Genomic DNA, 16,673 nt, shown 5'->3' on the forward strand with positions numbered 1-16,673 from the left:
GTAGGTCAGTGAACTACTAAAAGGCACAGAGGATGAAGCACCACAGACTAGCGTGGCAGATTTTTCCTTGTGATGGTCATAATTTACTTTGTGGTGTGAAATTTTTAATTAGATGCATTTTCGGAGGAACTGCTCAGAGTTCTACTTCAAAGCAGAGTTTTGTGTTAGGAAATTGAAGAGGAGCCAGAGATTCATGTAGAGATGGAGGGAAGATGTAATCGCCCAGAAATGTACAACACAGGCAGATATCAGAGTGTTCCTTCAGGAATATGTGAAGAATGCTTTTTAATTAAACAGCAGTCAGAACAGCCAAGACACAAGATGAGGGAATGTTCCAGCTTATTGAAGTGCTGCATTTAGGGGACATATTTGAAGGATTTCAGCAGGTTTGTCTGCAGGCCAGGGGATGACATCATTGGCACAAGTGCAATGTCAGAAGACATAAGGTGTCAGTCTGTCTGCTCTGGCTCCCGCTCAGGAGGGTCAGGCCCGGTAATGGATGTAATCATTTCCACATTTGCAATGTTTGTCAGTCAGCTAGCTTGAATAACCATATTTATTTAACAATAAGTGGTTTGTAGAAACAGAATCACGGGCATCCAGGACAACAGCGCCATCTAGTGGCTGGATAACGTAGCAATGCAACTGGATATATTTTTACTGTCGGGGCTCTCTTACACTACATGCTATTCAGAGTTTGATGCGATTTACATGCGATTCTGATGTTCTATGCAATTATAGAAAAAGTCCCACATGCAGCGTTTATTTCCTGCGTTTTCCTTCTTGTGTTGCTAACATCCGGTGAAAATCGCAAATCGGAATCGTATTGCTTTTTGCAGTGTAAAAGAAGCCTCAAGATGTTTTTTAACTAGAAGAAGCTACTTTAGCTCAAATGAGGTGAGAGAGATAACTAGATATTTATATACTACAGAAAACTCAGTATATGGTTTTAAATGTGGATAGCAGTATGTGTTAGCAAATCATTGAAGGTTGCTAATAAATGGTCAGTAAATATAGGAACAGCACTCTATAGTACAATCTATGTTGCTAGTAGGGTGATATCACACTTGTAGTAACGAAGTGCCTCAATCTGGCTACCGGCGTTTAGTGGCACTTTATTTGGCCTGAGGAAGTGGGCGAGTTCCCACGAAACGCGTTGCCTGTGCTTTTGTTTAACTAACAAATATCCATTCCTATATGGGTGTGTCGTCATTGAGGCCACTGTCACGGTAACGGATTGGACCACAAGCTAACACCAGCCTGTGCAACGAGACTGGAGCAGGATTACAAGCACCCAGCAGATACTGCCTATGTGGCTGAGGGGTGGCCTTATACCTCTAAGGCGTTGACTGGCCCATCAGGCCGCATCCTTCGGTGAGTCTCTTCATATTGGGGGGGGGGGGGTATACACCCCAACCCACTTTGTCACTACAAGTGTGATATCACCCCACTAGCAACATAGACTGTACTATAGAGCGCTGTTCCTATAATTACTGACTGTTTTACGCTATAACACTAATAGCAAGGAAGCGCCCCACTTTGTTTAAAGTGTTGATTCAGTCTTTGCCTTACTAAATCTTATCGCATACTGTATTGTTTGGTCTGTGAGCGCTTGTTCTTTACTTATTGCTAATAAATGGTGCCAAAGGCCCCCACCCATTATAAGGGATCTTAAGCACGTGGGTATGAGTGAGTGGGTATGCATTTAAAGGACCTGTCACAAAAACCTTAAAATGTAAAATACATGTAAACATATACAATTAAGTAGTATGTTTCTTCCAGAGTAAAATGAGCCATAAATTACTTTTCTCCTCTGTTGCTGTCACTTACAGTAGGTAGTAGAAATCTGACATTACCAATTTTGGACCCCTCTTCTTGGGGGGTTCTCAGGGTTTTCTTTATTTTTAAAAGCACTTAGTGAATGGCAGTTGCTCCGTCCAACTGCCAAAGAAGTGTATGGTGAGCAGGGAGGCTATCCAGCATCAGTGTAAAAAAATCCTTTTCAGGGAATATCTACAGTGATGTGAAAAACTATTTGCCCCCTTCCTGATTTCTTATTCTTTTGCATGTTTGTCACACTTAAATGTTTCTGCTCATCAAAAACCATTAACTATTAGTCAAAGATAACATAATTGAACACAAAATGCAGCTTTAAATGATGGTTTTTATTATTTAGTGAGAAAAAAAACTCCAAATCTACATGGCCCTGTGTGAAAAAGTGATTGCCCCCCCCCCTTATTAAAAAAATAACTTAACTGTGGTTTATCACATCTGAGTTCAATTTCTGTAGTCACCCCCAGGCCTGATTACTGCCACACCTGTTTCAATCAAGAAATCACTTAAATAGGAGCTATCTGACACAGAGAAGTAGACCAAAAGCACCTCAAAAGCTAGACATCATGCCAAGATCCAAAGAAATTCAGGAACAAATGAGAACAAAAGTAATTGAGATCTATCAGTCTGGTAAAGGTTATAAAGCCATTTCTAAAGCTTTGGGACTCCAGCGAACCACAGTGAGAGCCATTATCCACAAATGGCGAAAATATGGAACAGCGATGAACCTTCCCAGGAGTGGCCGGCCGACCAAAATTATCCCAAGAGCACAGAGAAAACTCATCCGAGAGGCCACAAAAGACCCCAGGACAACATCTAAAGAACTGCAGGCCTCACTTGCCTCAATTAAGGTCAGTGTTCACGACTCCACCATAAGAATAAGACTGGGCAAAAACGGCCTGCATGGCAGATATCCAAGGCGCAAACCACTTTTAAGCAAAAAGAACATTAAGGCTCGTCTCAATCTTGTATTGATTAAGGCTCAATCTCAATGATTGCCAAGACTTTTGGGAAAATACTTTGTGGACCGACGAGACAAAAGTTGAACTTTTTGGAAGGTGCGTGTCCCGTTACATCTGGCGTAGAAGTAACACAGCATTTCAGCAAAAGAACATCATACCAACAGTAAAATATGGTGGTGGTAGTGTGATGGTCTGGGTGCTGCAGCAGGACAATGACCCAAAACACACCAGCAAATCCACCTCTGAATGGCTGAAGAAAAACAAAATGAAGACTTTGGAGTGGCCTAGTCAAAGTCCTGACCTGAATCCTTTTGAGATGTTGTGGCATGACCTTAAAAAGGCGGTTCATGCTAGAAAACCCTCAAATAAAGCTGAATTACAACAATTCTGCAAAGATGAGTGGGCCAAAATTCCTCCAGAGCGGTGTAAAAGACTCGTTGCAAGTTATTGCAAATGCTTGATTGCAGTTATTGCTGCTAAGGGTGGCCCAACCAGTTATTAGGTTCAGGGGGCAATTTCTTTTTCACACAGGGCCATGTAGGTTTGGAGTTTTTTTTCTCACTAAATAATAAAAACCATCATTTAAAACTGCATTTTGTGTTCAATTATGTTATCTTTGACTAATAGTTAATGGTTTTTGATGAGCAGAAACATTTAAGTGTGACAAACATGCAAAAGAATAAGAAATCAGGAGGGGGGCAAATAGTTTTTCACATCACTGTATATAAACAAAAGCCATGCTGAGAATCCCCCATGAAGAGATGGACTAACCCAAAATCTGTTGGTAACATCAGATTTCTACTACCTACTGTAAATGCCAGTAACCTAGGAGAAAAGTATTGTATGGCTCATTTTACTCTGGAAGAAATGTACTTATTTGTATGTGGGTTAAATTTTAAGATTTTTGCGGCAGTTCCTCTTTAAGCATACCCACAAATACTTGATAATAATCTCTCACTTACCGGCCCATTTTCTAAAGCTTTCTGCCGCCGGTCCAGCCGGTGTAAACTGCATTGGGGCAGCGACTCTCAGCAAAGTTGCACTGTGACCCCGGAAGTGGAAGTCGGATCATGCGGTCTGCACATGCTCCGGCGTCCTCTGATTATCCAGTCATCCTCTCAGCTGTGCACGAACAGCACGTCATTGTACTCCATGCACGAGAGGAGCGTCCGGGGGTCACTGCCGGCCCAATGCAATTTACACCAACTGGACTGGGGGGGAGAAAGCTTTAGAAAACGGTCCGGTAGGTGAAAGATTATTACCAAGTATTCATGGGCATGCTTAAATGCATACCCATGCTTGTCAATGTCCCTTTAAGGATATTTGTTCCACTGTGACAAAGAGGTCTGCTTTCGTGTCTCTTGAGAACCAGTTTTCCCTTTGGAAAGTGTGAACCTTGTAATCTGGAAAAGATTGTCCTTTCTCCCTGATCTATAGGCAGACCATAAGGCTCTTGACCTGCAGTTAACTCTCCTGTCAGGCCATGCACTTATTCAGGCTTAATATGCACTGCAAAAAATATCAAGATGTTAAGCAATTGCGATTGAGTGGTGCCAATTTCATTAGGGGGTTTTCCATGAGTTATTGCTGCATCCTGGCTCAAACTGACAATGTTTCAATCAGACACTGTCACTGGTCTGCTCCTCCAGACAGGAAGGCAGTGTGCCGTCTATCTTCTGCTGCTTACACTGATGGACATTAGAAGCTCTCGAGGGCCACATAAATTGGCAAGGAGGGCCGCATTCAGCCCGCAGGCCTAGTGTTTGACACTTGTGCTTTAGTAGAATATCGGTAAAAAACTTCTACTATTGGCCACTGGCTAATACCGCTGGTAGAATCGGTAATTTTACCACTATAAAACCACTTTAACTAACCCTCTTCTCACACTAACACTCCCTCTACCAACTCCTAACACAAACCTACCTCTGTGCCGATATCTGCACCGCAATCTCCTCCCTTCCGCCATAAGTCACTGGGAAGCAAACCAAACAAATAAACCAACCGAAGTCCTATGCCCAAATAATACACTGGGCACTGCTATAACTACAATCAACATTGTGGTCTATGCAGTGCCTATTTTACCAGCCTGTCGCCTGAACCCACATGACACGCTTCGCTGGTGGGTGTCAAGGTGCAAGAATACCAGCTACTCTAGCCCATCTTCCACCTCAGCTTACCAAAACGGACATAAAAGGCAGCAAAAAAAAAGACTTTCGCCTAGAGCCCTATTAAACTTAGATCTTCTCTGTCACTGAGATCAGTATGAGGACTCTGGTTAGTCTATGGCCAGCCCCATACACACTGAGTTGTCATCTACCGTGTGTCCTAACAATGCTCTTTCATGTTCATCAATATGTATGTCAGCAGTTCGTGGTAAGATAGTTCTACTGTGGGTCTGGGTTAATGGTGGCCACACACGATACAATGAAATGATCTGATTTTACAGCAATTCGATAAATATGATCAGTTCTACAGAAAAATCAAAAGCCTTTTTTTTATTACAGTGAAAATTCCTTTTGGATTTCCCTTTATTAATTTTTCTCGATCGGAAGTGGTGGAAACGTCTGCAGGCTGGGATTTACCTCACAGGAGCCTATAGGCACAGATGCTCTGGCATCCTAGACTTCCATGAACCCCCGCTGAACCGCACCGCAAGTGTGCTGGCTGTCCCTGCCATCAATCAAGTTTAATGCAATTCCTATATTTGCCTATTTTTTCCTGCTTCCAAGAATATCCCATTCAGGGCTGGATCATCCACAAGGCAAACCTAGGCTAGGTTGCCCAGGGCCTAAAGAGAGTCTAGAGGCCTGGTGGATGCTAGCCCCCACCAAAGATTAAAAATAAGTCAGGTGATCATCAGCGGTGGGCAAAAACTGCTATCTTGCCTAGGGCTAAATTCATCTAAGGCCTCGTTCACATTACACGTGTTGCCGTCAGTATTTCGGCAACGCGTGCAGGAGGTAGAGACGCACGCACGTCAGAAGTGCATAGACTGCACCGTCTGATGTTCACACTGCATTCGTTCCGGACCAGTGCGGTGTGCGAACGCATCCTGCACGCATTTTTTTTTTATCAAAACGCATGGCTGACCAGTGAATGGGATCAGCCATGCAACACATGGAAACGCAGATGGTGTGCAATCGTGCGTGTTGCGTTCTGATTGCACGCCATCTCTGTGAGACAATGTGAACGAGGCCTTAATCTTTTTCTGATCCTGTCCTGCATGTCAAAAGGAGGGAACTATTAGGCAGCAAAAACAGACTATACCGTCTACACTCACCTAAAGGATTATTAGGAACACCATACTAATACGGTGTTTGACCCCCCCTTTCGCCTTCAGAACTGCCTTAATTCTACGTGGCATTGATTCAACAAGGTGCTGAAAGCATTCTTTAGAAATGTTGGCCCATATTGATAGGATACCATCTTGCAGTTGATGGAGATTTGTGGAATGCACATCCAGAGCACGAAGCTCCCGTTCCATCACATCCCAAAGATGCTCTATTGGGTGGTGACTGTGGGGGCCATTTTAGTACAGTGAACTCATTGTCATGTTCAAGAAGCCAATTTGAATAATTCGAGCTTTGTGACATGGTGCATTATCCTGCTGGAAGTAGCCATCAGAGGATGGGTACATGGTGGTCATGAAGATATGGACATGGTCAGAAACAATGCTCAGGTAGCCTGTGGCATTTAAAATGATGCCCAATTGGCACTAAGGGGCCTAAAGTGTGCCAAGAACACATCCCCCACACCTTTACACCACCACAAGCAGCCTGCACAGTGGTAACAAGGCATGATGGATCCATGTTCTCATTCTGTTTACGCCAAATTCTGACTCTATTGAGACTTATCAGACCAGGCAACATTTTTCCAGTCTTCAACTGTCCAATTTTGGTGAGCTTGTGCAAATTGTAGCCTCTTGTTTCCTATTTGTAGTGGAGATGAGTGGTACCCAGTTGGGTCTTCTGCTGTTGTAGCCCATCCGCCTCAAGGTTGTGCGTGTTGTGGCTTAAAAAATGATTTACTGCATACCTCGGTTGTAACGAGTGGTCATTTCAGTCAACGTTACTCTTCTATCAGCCCGAATCAGTCGGACCATTCTCCTCTGACCTCTAGCATCAACAAGGCATTTTCACCCACAGGACTGTCGCATACTGGATGTTTTTCCCTTTTCACACCATTCCTTGTAAACCCTAGAAATGGTTGTGCGTGAAAATCCCAGTAACTGAGCAGATTGTGAAATACTCAGACCGGCCCGTCTGGCACCAACAACCATGCCACGCTCAAAATTGCTTAAATCGCCTTTCTTTCCCATTCTGACATACAGTTTGGAGTTCAGGAGATTGTCTTGACCAGGACCACACCCCTAAATGCATTGAAGCAACTGCCATGTGATTAATTAATAATTGCATTAATGAGAAATTGAACAGGTGTTCCTAATAATTCTTCAGGTGAGCGTGTATCCATCCTCTTGGCATGTGCAATAATATCTAATTCACTGCAGAGGGGAGCAGCCCCTGCCATCACAGGGGGTCCCAGAGCTGTTGGGGGGCCCCAACTTCTAACCTTCTCTTCCTACAATACAGGGGTCCATCCTTCAGATCAGGTGTTTTGTGGCTACACTGGTTATGCATGAAGATCATGATGGCCACACTTGTTTTATGACCCTTGTGAGATGGACCCACAGGCCATGAAGGGCACTAAGTAGAGGCAAGGGAAGGGGTGTGAACATGGGGGGGGGGGGCATGAACTGTAGTTACACCACTGCAGCCTGGTCCCATCCACAAGAAGTATGCCATAGTTGCAGCAAATGTTATCAGACATAAAGAAGATCATTGTAACTTAATATCAACAGGATACAAAATGCTTTATAAAAAAATAAAATGTCAAAGTATAAAAATCTTACTTTATTTTTTATGTAAACTTCAGTAACAAAAAATGCCATACAGAAAGTTTGACAGTAACTACAAGGAACGATAAAACGCACAGTGCAAGTTGCCATGACAACGGGTCAGAGAGCAGTGCTTGCATACTGTTTTCCTACCAGTTACTCCCCCTGTTGTTTCCTTGCTATATTGCTGAGGCAGCCTAGTGTAGCTGGTATGGGGCGGGTCTGTCTGGTGTACCTGGACACTGTAGTCCTCCCTCTCCTCAGCCTTCTGAGAACTGCTCGTACAACGACTGCAGCTTTGGGTCCTCAAACTTCGGTACAAAGAGAATGTTCAAAACCTCACTGAAGCCTTCGTTAACAGAGGGCGCAACAAACTTGCTCCTGTACAAAACAAAAGCATCAATGAATTTAAAAAATGAAAAGATACAGTATGTGGATTGACCAGTATGAGGTATTGTGATCTAATAATAGATATTGTGACAATGTCAGGGGTTCGGAGAAGAAATAAAATATAATTTTATAACAGGCACTGTGACATCATGATACATATTGCGATATAATAAAAGGTTGTGATATACATTACAATATCAGTACTGCGAGGTCACAGTATTTATAGTGATTAGACAAACTGGATTTACTCACCCGGGGCATCCCTCAGCCCCCCGAAGCTGGATGGTGCCCTCGCAGCCCCGCTCCGATCGTCCTGTCCCCGCCGGCGGCTACTTCCGGTTCGGCGACAGCCGCCGACAGGCTGGGAACGCGGTTGATTTTCCGCGTTCCCAGCCGCTGCCATCACCCTCTATGCTGCTATAGCGTATATATATATATATATATATATATATATATATATATATATATATATATATATATATATATATATATATATATATATATATATATACGCTATAGCAGCATAGAGAGTGATAGCAGCGGCTGGGAACGCGGAAAAACAGCCGCGTTCCCAGCCTGTCGGCGGCTGTCGCCGAACCAGAAGTAGCCGCCGGCGGGGACAGGACGATTGGAGTGGGGCTGCGAGGGCACCATCCAGCTTCGGGGGGCTGAGGGATGCCCCAGGTGAGTAAATGTCATTTTTTTTTTTTGCCTTAAGTATTCCTTTAAAATAGGTAGGAATGTTATAAGGAACCAAAAAGACAAGAAAATTCCCTTATCTCAAGGAAGACATACAACTTGCATAAGTGCAAACAGTTTTTTCTTAATGGAACACTTTGAAGTGATCATAAATGGCCAGGTGGCTTTACAGTTTTGATTTAAAGGACAAATGTAGATAGAGAGATATGGAGGCTGCCATATTTATTTCTTTTCAAGCAATACCAGCTGCCTGGCTGTCCTGCTGACCCTCTGCCTCTAATACGTTCAGCCATGAACCCTGAACAAGCATGCAACATATCAGGTGTTTCTGACATTATTGTCAGATCTGACAAGATTAGCTGCATGCTTGTTTCTGGTGTGATTCAAACACTTCTGCAGCCAAATAGATCAGCGGGGCTGCCAGGCTACTGATATTATTTATCCTCTGAGAAAAACGCCAAGCTATTTACTGCATTAAATTGACCTGCGTTTTTTTCTAGGAGGAGGGAAGGCGGGGCCAAGTGGCGGAAGTGTAGTGATGCGAGGTCTTCGGGGTGGTTTCGTGGGACGAGACTCCGGAGGTAAATATAACTTTTCATTTACAGCAGCGCTGACTGATTTTTTTTTTTTTTTTTTTTGCATGGAGGTCCTCTAACCTTTTCTGAATCATTTTCAAATCCAATAAAGATACTGATAATTCCCCAGTTGTGTCTCTGTTACAATACCTGCCTACCTGATCACACAGTGGTACAGTGATGTCAGGCTTTGGCCTCTCCCATTACCCTACAGGACCATTGTGGCAGAAGGGGATGTAGAGAGATAGACAAACTGATGTTGTAGAAACTTACTTGTAGCTGTTGATGATCATGTCATTGACAGAGACATGTCCCTTCCCCTTGTATGTCATCTCCCGGAACTGCAGACAGAACAGTACAGCATAGTAAGGGGTACATTACAGAGCACACTTACAACTTAGGCTGCAAGCTCCACCTCCAGACCTACCCGGTTATTGTGCTTGGCCAGTTCTATGGTGGCGGTGAAGAGGAAACAGCGCACTGTGACACCTGCTTTCTGTGCACAGCTGATGTACCTGGAGTATTACAACACACAGTCCATATATTAATATAATAAAAAAATATGTCCACAAACTGCTAATCCACTGTGCACCTGCCCCACTCCCTTTCTTGTCCCTTATTTACCACTGCTTTGTCAATGCCTGTATAAATCTTGGTCATGCCAATAAAGCTATCTTTGGTTTGACATTACATCCTCCCATATCACTTACCTTCATGCTATAAAGAATGTAAAACAAAGAGAACCCAAGGTGGATCTTCGGGAGGCAGATGAGACACAGAGGCATGTTCTCTGCCTCCTGACATGGCTCTGTGTCCCCAACCTGCCGCTCTCTGTCCCTCCACCGCCTGCTATAGCCCCTGAGATTATGACAATAGTTGTCGCTATCTTGGAGGTAAGCAGTGAGGAGAGCAATTCCCTGTTTAAAACGCCCACCAGGGGCGTTCCTACAGGGTTTCCGGAGCTGCCATTGGGCAGTTCTCCTTGGCCACACTCCCACCTACCTGCACACTATGAGACAGACACAGTCTCTCAGTGCACAGTCGTGACCTACACAGGTCATGCAAGTGAAAGTGGGCCATTGCTGCCCAACAGGAGCGGCTGTTTTTGCGGCTACCTGATCTGCTCAGCCCAGTGGATCAGGTAGCCTACATGTTTTTTTTATTTTTTGAGCACACCCGGGTTCTCTTTAAGGAAACAAAAAGGAAGGCATATACTCCAAGCAACAGAGGCAACACACTTCCTGCCATTCAAAATGAGACAAAAAGTGATACATAAAAGCTGATGGTAGTTGATCAGGCTACCAATCAGATGCTATCACATACACTCACTCCTCGCATAACATAACTCTGGGGTGGCTAACTGGTGAGAGCCAAGGATGACAATCCTATAGGGTAAATAGAGACCACTGAAGTCCACAGCTACATTAAAGTCCATGGATTGTGACCGGTTCAATGACGATATTGGGCAAGAGCTTCGCAAGGTAGCAATAAACAAGCATGGGTGAGCAACCAGTGAAGCATGGAAGCAGGTCACAGCACTCAAACAAAGTCAGCAAAGCTCATATAAGTGCTTGCAATGTCAGCGTCATAGCATATAGCATAGTTCATGATGCATGCAGTACACAAGAAATCCTGGTGTCCTTTCCACTCCACCACAGGATATAGATTGTGCATAAGAACACTCAAAACATGAACAACTGAAAGTGATCCTTATCAGTACCATTCCTATTCTATAAATCAAATCAACATGATCCAGCTCCCTCATGAGCATACATGAACCTCTTCCAGATCTTGGTAATTAAAATCTACACCCTGTTTACTGCCTCTTATCCCTGCCAGGACGTAGATTTTCCACACTCACCGCCGCATATTCCTGTCGCATCGGTGCCACTGCAGTGCGCTCACTCAGCTGTCCTAATGACAGCTGAGCTCTGTCGCCAGTGAGGAGCCAATTTCCTTGGATTCTGACGCTGTGATAACTGAGTTAATCAGTGATCCCAGCGGCAAATCCAGTAAAAAGTCTCTGGTCCACAACAGCCAAGGTTAGTCCTAGACTTTCAGTAGCAAACTTTGGTTGCGCCGTGTGTGTGTGTGTGTGTGTATACACACACACACACACACACACACACACACACCTCCCCCATATGAACCCCATCACTTGGCCAGTCAGAGGGGAAGTTTAGACGCAACCAGTCAGGCGGGGTGCTGGCACTGGACTGGCCAGCTGCTCCTTTTGCTAACTGGTTTGCGGGGAGGAGACCGGTGCCAGGTGGCCCACGCCAGGTGGATCAAACTATTTGTCCAAATGCTGCTCCCTAGATTTTGTTGCCTGAATCACGAGATGCAGGTGGCTTTATGGTAGGTCCGCCTCAGTTAATGGGCCAGAGATGGCTGGTATGGAAAGGTTTAAAAATACAAAAGTATTTTAGCATTTACATGTAGGTAGAAAAAAAATTCCTTTTAAAGAGACTCTGAAGTCTCTTTTTTCCCTTCTTTTGTTTAACATTACTCTTCAGCTTTAATGCCAGAGTGAAATTAATCTCTGCAGATCTCTGCCTCCTCCCCACCCCTATCAGTGAAAGAAGACTGAGAGGGGCGGGGAGAGGCGGCGATCTGCAGAGATTGATTGCAGAGAGGCTGAGCTACAGCTTAAAGCTCAGCCTCTCCAGGAAGAGAAGCCCATCGTGGCAGGGTAGCATGATCTGCGACCTGCAAAGTCGTAGAACTTTGCAGATCGTTTTATAAGTAGTAAATCACTCCTCTGCGGCGGGAATGCGGGGATTTCACTCTGGCATTAAAGCTTAAGAGGAATGTCAAACAAAAGAAGGGGAAAAAAGAGACTTCAGAGTCTCTTTAGTGGCTAACTGATAGAGTTAAATTATGCAATCTTTCTGGGATCTAGTCCCCTTCTTCAGGCATATTTCCAGATGTAAGCTGAAGTAAAACACTGATGCAGGTAAATAGTAAACAGGAAGATGACAGTTGTGCTGGTTACGGTTTATCCTTTAGGTGTCAGGTGAACAGCAGGCTGGAGCCAGTGAGTTAGTGCAAGCATACATGAAATCCAGAAGCATTTATATGGTTACTTCTCTGCTGCAACAGGCACATCACTTTTTTTTTTTTTAGGGTGAAAAGGGTATGGGGCCTAAGAATGTACCAACATAAGCCCCTCCTACACAGGAGGATGATCTGTGATTAAACGCCAGCAGCCAATACTGCCTCGTACACATGCTAGATTACGGTCACTCTTCATGATCATTAATGTGTTGTAAGGGCAACAACTGTGGGAACAAGCACTGTACAGAAACACTAATCAGCTATAGCCAAGCAGCATGTGCGGTTTTATGGAGGGTTGAAAGGAAATAAAACATGCAAGCGATGTCTTGCAGTGGGGGAGAAAAGGACACAAAGCGCTCATTTGCCATTTAGTGATCCATCAAATCACTACACAACACAGTACACATCGCAGTTTCTTTGTCGAAATGGCCCAAAACAATGATCTCTGCTGAGGATAATCTAGCGTGATTCTGCAGGCAAGTCCTTGTACTCAGCATGCGTGGCTTATGAACTCATGCATGCACAGTGGAAATGTGCCCGTTTACAGCTGTGGGATCTCCAGGAGTAAAGGATCTGACTGCCTGGCAGTAGATTCATAAAAACTTCTCTAAGGAGAAATGGTTGAGATGGAGGAAGCTGTAAGTGCTAAGATCTTCAACAAGCTTCTAGGACAGTGATCGCTAACCTTGGCACTCTACAAAACTACAAATCCCATCATGCCTCTGCCTCCCCGAGTTATGCTTAGAGCTGTCAGAGTATTGAAATGCCTCATGGGACTTGTAGTTCTACCACAGCTGGAGTGCCAAGGTTAGCCATCACTGTTCTAGGAACACCGCCAGTTATTTCATTACTGGTGGTTAGTTAGAAATCCGGTTCAGGTTTGCTGTAAGATATTTATCACGCCTAGCATCGCTGGCAGTGTACTCACCGGCCACGGGACTCCACGTCGGGGTTGGTGTTATCGATGACGATACTCTTTCCATTTTTTACAGCCTCCTCACAGGCTGCAACACACTTCTGCCATGAGCCTAGCGTGTCCTGAAACACACAACACGGGTCCAGATTAACAGGCAATTGCCTGGGAATGCTTTATTTAGGCCCCTGATACAATTAAACAGAACTACAACCTTAAGGTACCCATACATTACACCATTTATTTGCCCAATTAGACATTAGATTTGTCTTATTGGGCAGAAATTATAGATAGCCACAGCGACTGGCATGCAGCCAACATTCTATGAATAGGAGGTTTTTGCCAAAATCAACCTGCGATTACGGACGCAATGTTGATCGCAGTTGATTGGCACCACAGTTGAATAGTGTAATGTTTTATAATGTTTTTATTTACACATCTGGAAGATCAGCTTATTGTAAATAAACTCTTTTATGCGAGTTAATTCTTAAACATTTATGCCGCCTGGACGTGAACCTCACGTCCAGGTGGCTGCTATGCTGTAGATGCACACTTTGGCGCGCTCAGGCACGCGTGCTCCCGTGCCGCTCCCCGGTATCCTGGAGATCAATGAACGGGAACATGGTTCCTATTCATTGATCTAAGTCCTCAGCAGAAAAATGTGGTCTTTCTGAAAAAAAAAAGAAAAAGTTTCCCGTCCTCTTCTCGCTTCCTGGAAGCGAGAAGGACCAAAAAAAAAAAAAAATGATTTAGAAACAAATTATTCTTAGCAAAATGTACCACCCAAAGAAAGCCTAGTTGGTGGCGGGAAAAACAAGATATAGATCAATTCATTGAGATAATTAGTGATAAAGTTATTAGCGAATGAATGGGAGGTGAAAACTGCTCTGTTGCAGAAGGTAAAAAATCCCTGCGGGCTGAAATGGTTAAAGGATACATAAGGCCAAAAAAAGTTACTTACCTGGGGCTTCTTCCAGCACCTAGAAGTCTCTGTGTCCCTCACCACAGTTCTGCTCTCACCTGGTCTTCTACTGTCCCCTCTGTAGCGGCCGGCTGCGCCTGTGCTGAACGCTCCTGGCCACAAGCATATGCAGAAGCCGCCAACCTGGACAGGTTGCCAGTCACTACAGAGGGGGGGGGACAGTAAAAGACTGAGTGAGAGTGGAAGTATGGCGAGGGACACAGAGACTTCTAGGGGCTGGAAGTAACCCCAGGTAAAGATGCACTTATTTTTTTGGCCTCATGTATTCTTCAAGGCCTTAGCTGAGGCTTATATTCCTTCAATGCATGTAATGTAGAACCGTGTTTCTCAACATTGTATGTACCCCTTTTGAAAACCTGTGCCCACCAGGTACCCCCTGGCATAGTACCGGTTATTTCACGTAGCCCTCGACAAAAATAGATTTAATCGTAATACATGGTAATAGGTTATAGGCGCAAGGACAAATTTCCAGTAGATTTTATGCTGAAATCTATTGCAAATCAGTGTGCAGTGTATGGAGGCAATAAATACCTCAGATCAGATTTGATCAGAGAGGGATCTATCTAATGGTCGATCCAGTGGTATGGCAGTTTGTAACATCGGCAATGACACCCTTCATTATTTGAATCCTGACAGATCTTCATTAACCTGATACAACGTCCCTCCAGATATTAGTTTGCCTCCCACTTACTCTGTTGGCGTACGCATATCCTTTTGGGACCAGGTGTTCTTTTATGAAAGTGGATTTTCCAGCTAAAAACAAAACATAACATTAAAACAATCAGATATACTGCGCCAACCGCAGTGAGGTTCCATAACCACGCCCACCTCTAGCAGAGTTAAGCATATAAATGAGTGGATTACACATGTTCAGAGAATTCATTTGGTAGCTAGTGAAAGGTAAGGTGTTTTTAATTTCCCTTTCACCCATTTAGTTGACTTTTGGGTTTTTAAGATTAGTTCCCATTAGACTGCTGATAAAAACTAGCATTGCATGGTTAGAGTAGGACTCACCAGATTGGGGACACTTTTGCGCAGTTGGTGAGCTTATGCGCGTTAAAGCGTAACCAAGAGCCCCTGTCACTGTTTTCCTGTTGTGTGCTGCAGCGTGTGTGCATGTGTGTGAGTGTGCGTGTGACAAACGTGTATTAAGGACTTTTTTATGCTATGTCATATATGATCACTGATTGATATTGTATTTCAAAGTTATGTTTTACTTTTAAAGAGGAGCTGTCAGCCATACTATCTCACAGAAAAAAACAACACATATATAAGTAAATACTTGCTCTACTTACATAACATATATATTGCACTGTCCACGTTTCAATTTTAGTGATTTTTCTACAGAAAAAAAAAAAAAAAAAAAGAAAATCCTTCTTCGCATTTCACATTTGAAGTGTGGCTATTCGGACGCCAATCCTGATGCAATTTCCTCCCTTAATCTACTCTGCCTGATTTTCACACCCTTCACTATGCAAAGTGCATTGTCTCAGCATGATAAATATTGGCCAATCAGAGAGGAACATAGGTGTGGGAGTAGAAAATAGGAGGGAAAGAGGCTTCAGCCAATCAGGCAGCATTATTTAAATCTGGAGGGACGTAGAGAAGCAAAAAAGGACAACCCAGCATGCCCTGCAACTTCCTTTTTGTGTACCAAATAAGAGTCAGGTAAACTGGGGAATGATCATTTATCAACAAGAAAAGTAATAGTGATTTTAACTTTTGGATTGCCTGGTTAGCATCTTTATTACTTGTTTACCAGATAAAAATAAACAATTGATTTTTGATTTTATGCTGACAGTTACACTTTAACCACCCTGGCGTTCTGATTAAATCGCCAGGGTGGCTGCGGGAGGGTTTTTTTTAAATAAAAAAAAAACTATTTCATGCAGCCAACTGAAAGTTGGCTGCATGAAAGCCCACTAAAGGGCGCTCCGGAGGCGATCTTCCGATCGCCTCCGGCGCCCAGAATAAACAAGGAAGGCCGCAATGAGCGGCCTTCCTTGTTTTGCTTATATCGTCGCCATAGCGACGAGCGGAGTGACGTCATCGACGTCAGCCGACGTCCTGACGTCAGCCGCCTCCGATCCAGCCCTTAGCGCTGGCCGGAACTTTTTGTTCCGGCTGCGCAGGGATCAGGCGGCTAGGGGGGCCCTCTTTCGCCGCTGCTCGCGGCGAATCGCCGCAGAGCGGCGGCGATCAGGCAGCACACGCGGCTGGCAAAGTGCCGGCTGCGTGTGCTGCACTTTATTTGATAAAAATCGGCCCAGCAGGGCCTGAGCGGCAGCCTCCGGCGGTGATGGACGAGCTGAGCTCGTCCAGACCGCTCAGGAGGTTAAACTTGTACTACTGGGCCATGAAACCCTCA

General features: G+C 44.3%; 1 protein-coding gene across 4 annotated transcripts in view; it reads right to left on the reverse strand.

Annotated features, from left to right (window-relative positions):
* Positions 1 to 7,684: 7,684 nt before the first annotated feature.
* The window catches only part of PNKP (polynucleotide kinase 3'-phosphatase), a 43,194-nt gene continuing 34,205 nt past the window's right edge, over positions 7,685 to 16,673 (reverse strand). For all 4 annotated transcript variants that reach the window (XM_068241326.1, XM_068241328.1, XM_068241330.1 and 1 more), the window contains exons 13-17: positions 14,997 to 15,058; positions 13,339 to 13,448; positions 9,781 to 9,868; positions 9,627 to 9,694; positions 7,685 to 8,070 (exon numbers count right to left, since the gene is read on the reverse strand). In XM_068241326.1, the coding sequence (XP_068097427.1) occupies positions 7,950 to 8,070; positions 9,627 to 9,694; positions 9,781 to 9,868; positions 13,339 to 13,448; positions 14,997 to 15,058 (449 nt within the window). In that variant the 3' untranslated portion in view covers positions 7,685 to 7,949. The remainder of the gene's footprint in view (positions 8,071 to 9,626; positions 9,695 to 9,780; positions 9,869 to 13,338; positions 13,449 to 14,996; positions 15,059 to 16,673) is intronic.

The sequence above is a fragment of the Hyperolius riggenbachi genome, chromosome 6 (genome assembly GCF_040937935.1).
Source record: "Hyperolius riggenbachi isolate aHypRig1 chromosome 6, aHypRig1.pri, whole genome shotgun sequence".
In the NCBI taxonomy this organism is placed as follows: domain Eukaryota; kingdom Metazoa; phylum Chordata; class Amphibia; order Anura; family Hyperoliidae; genus Hyperolius; species Hyperolius riggenbachi.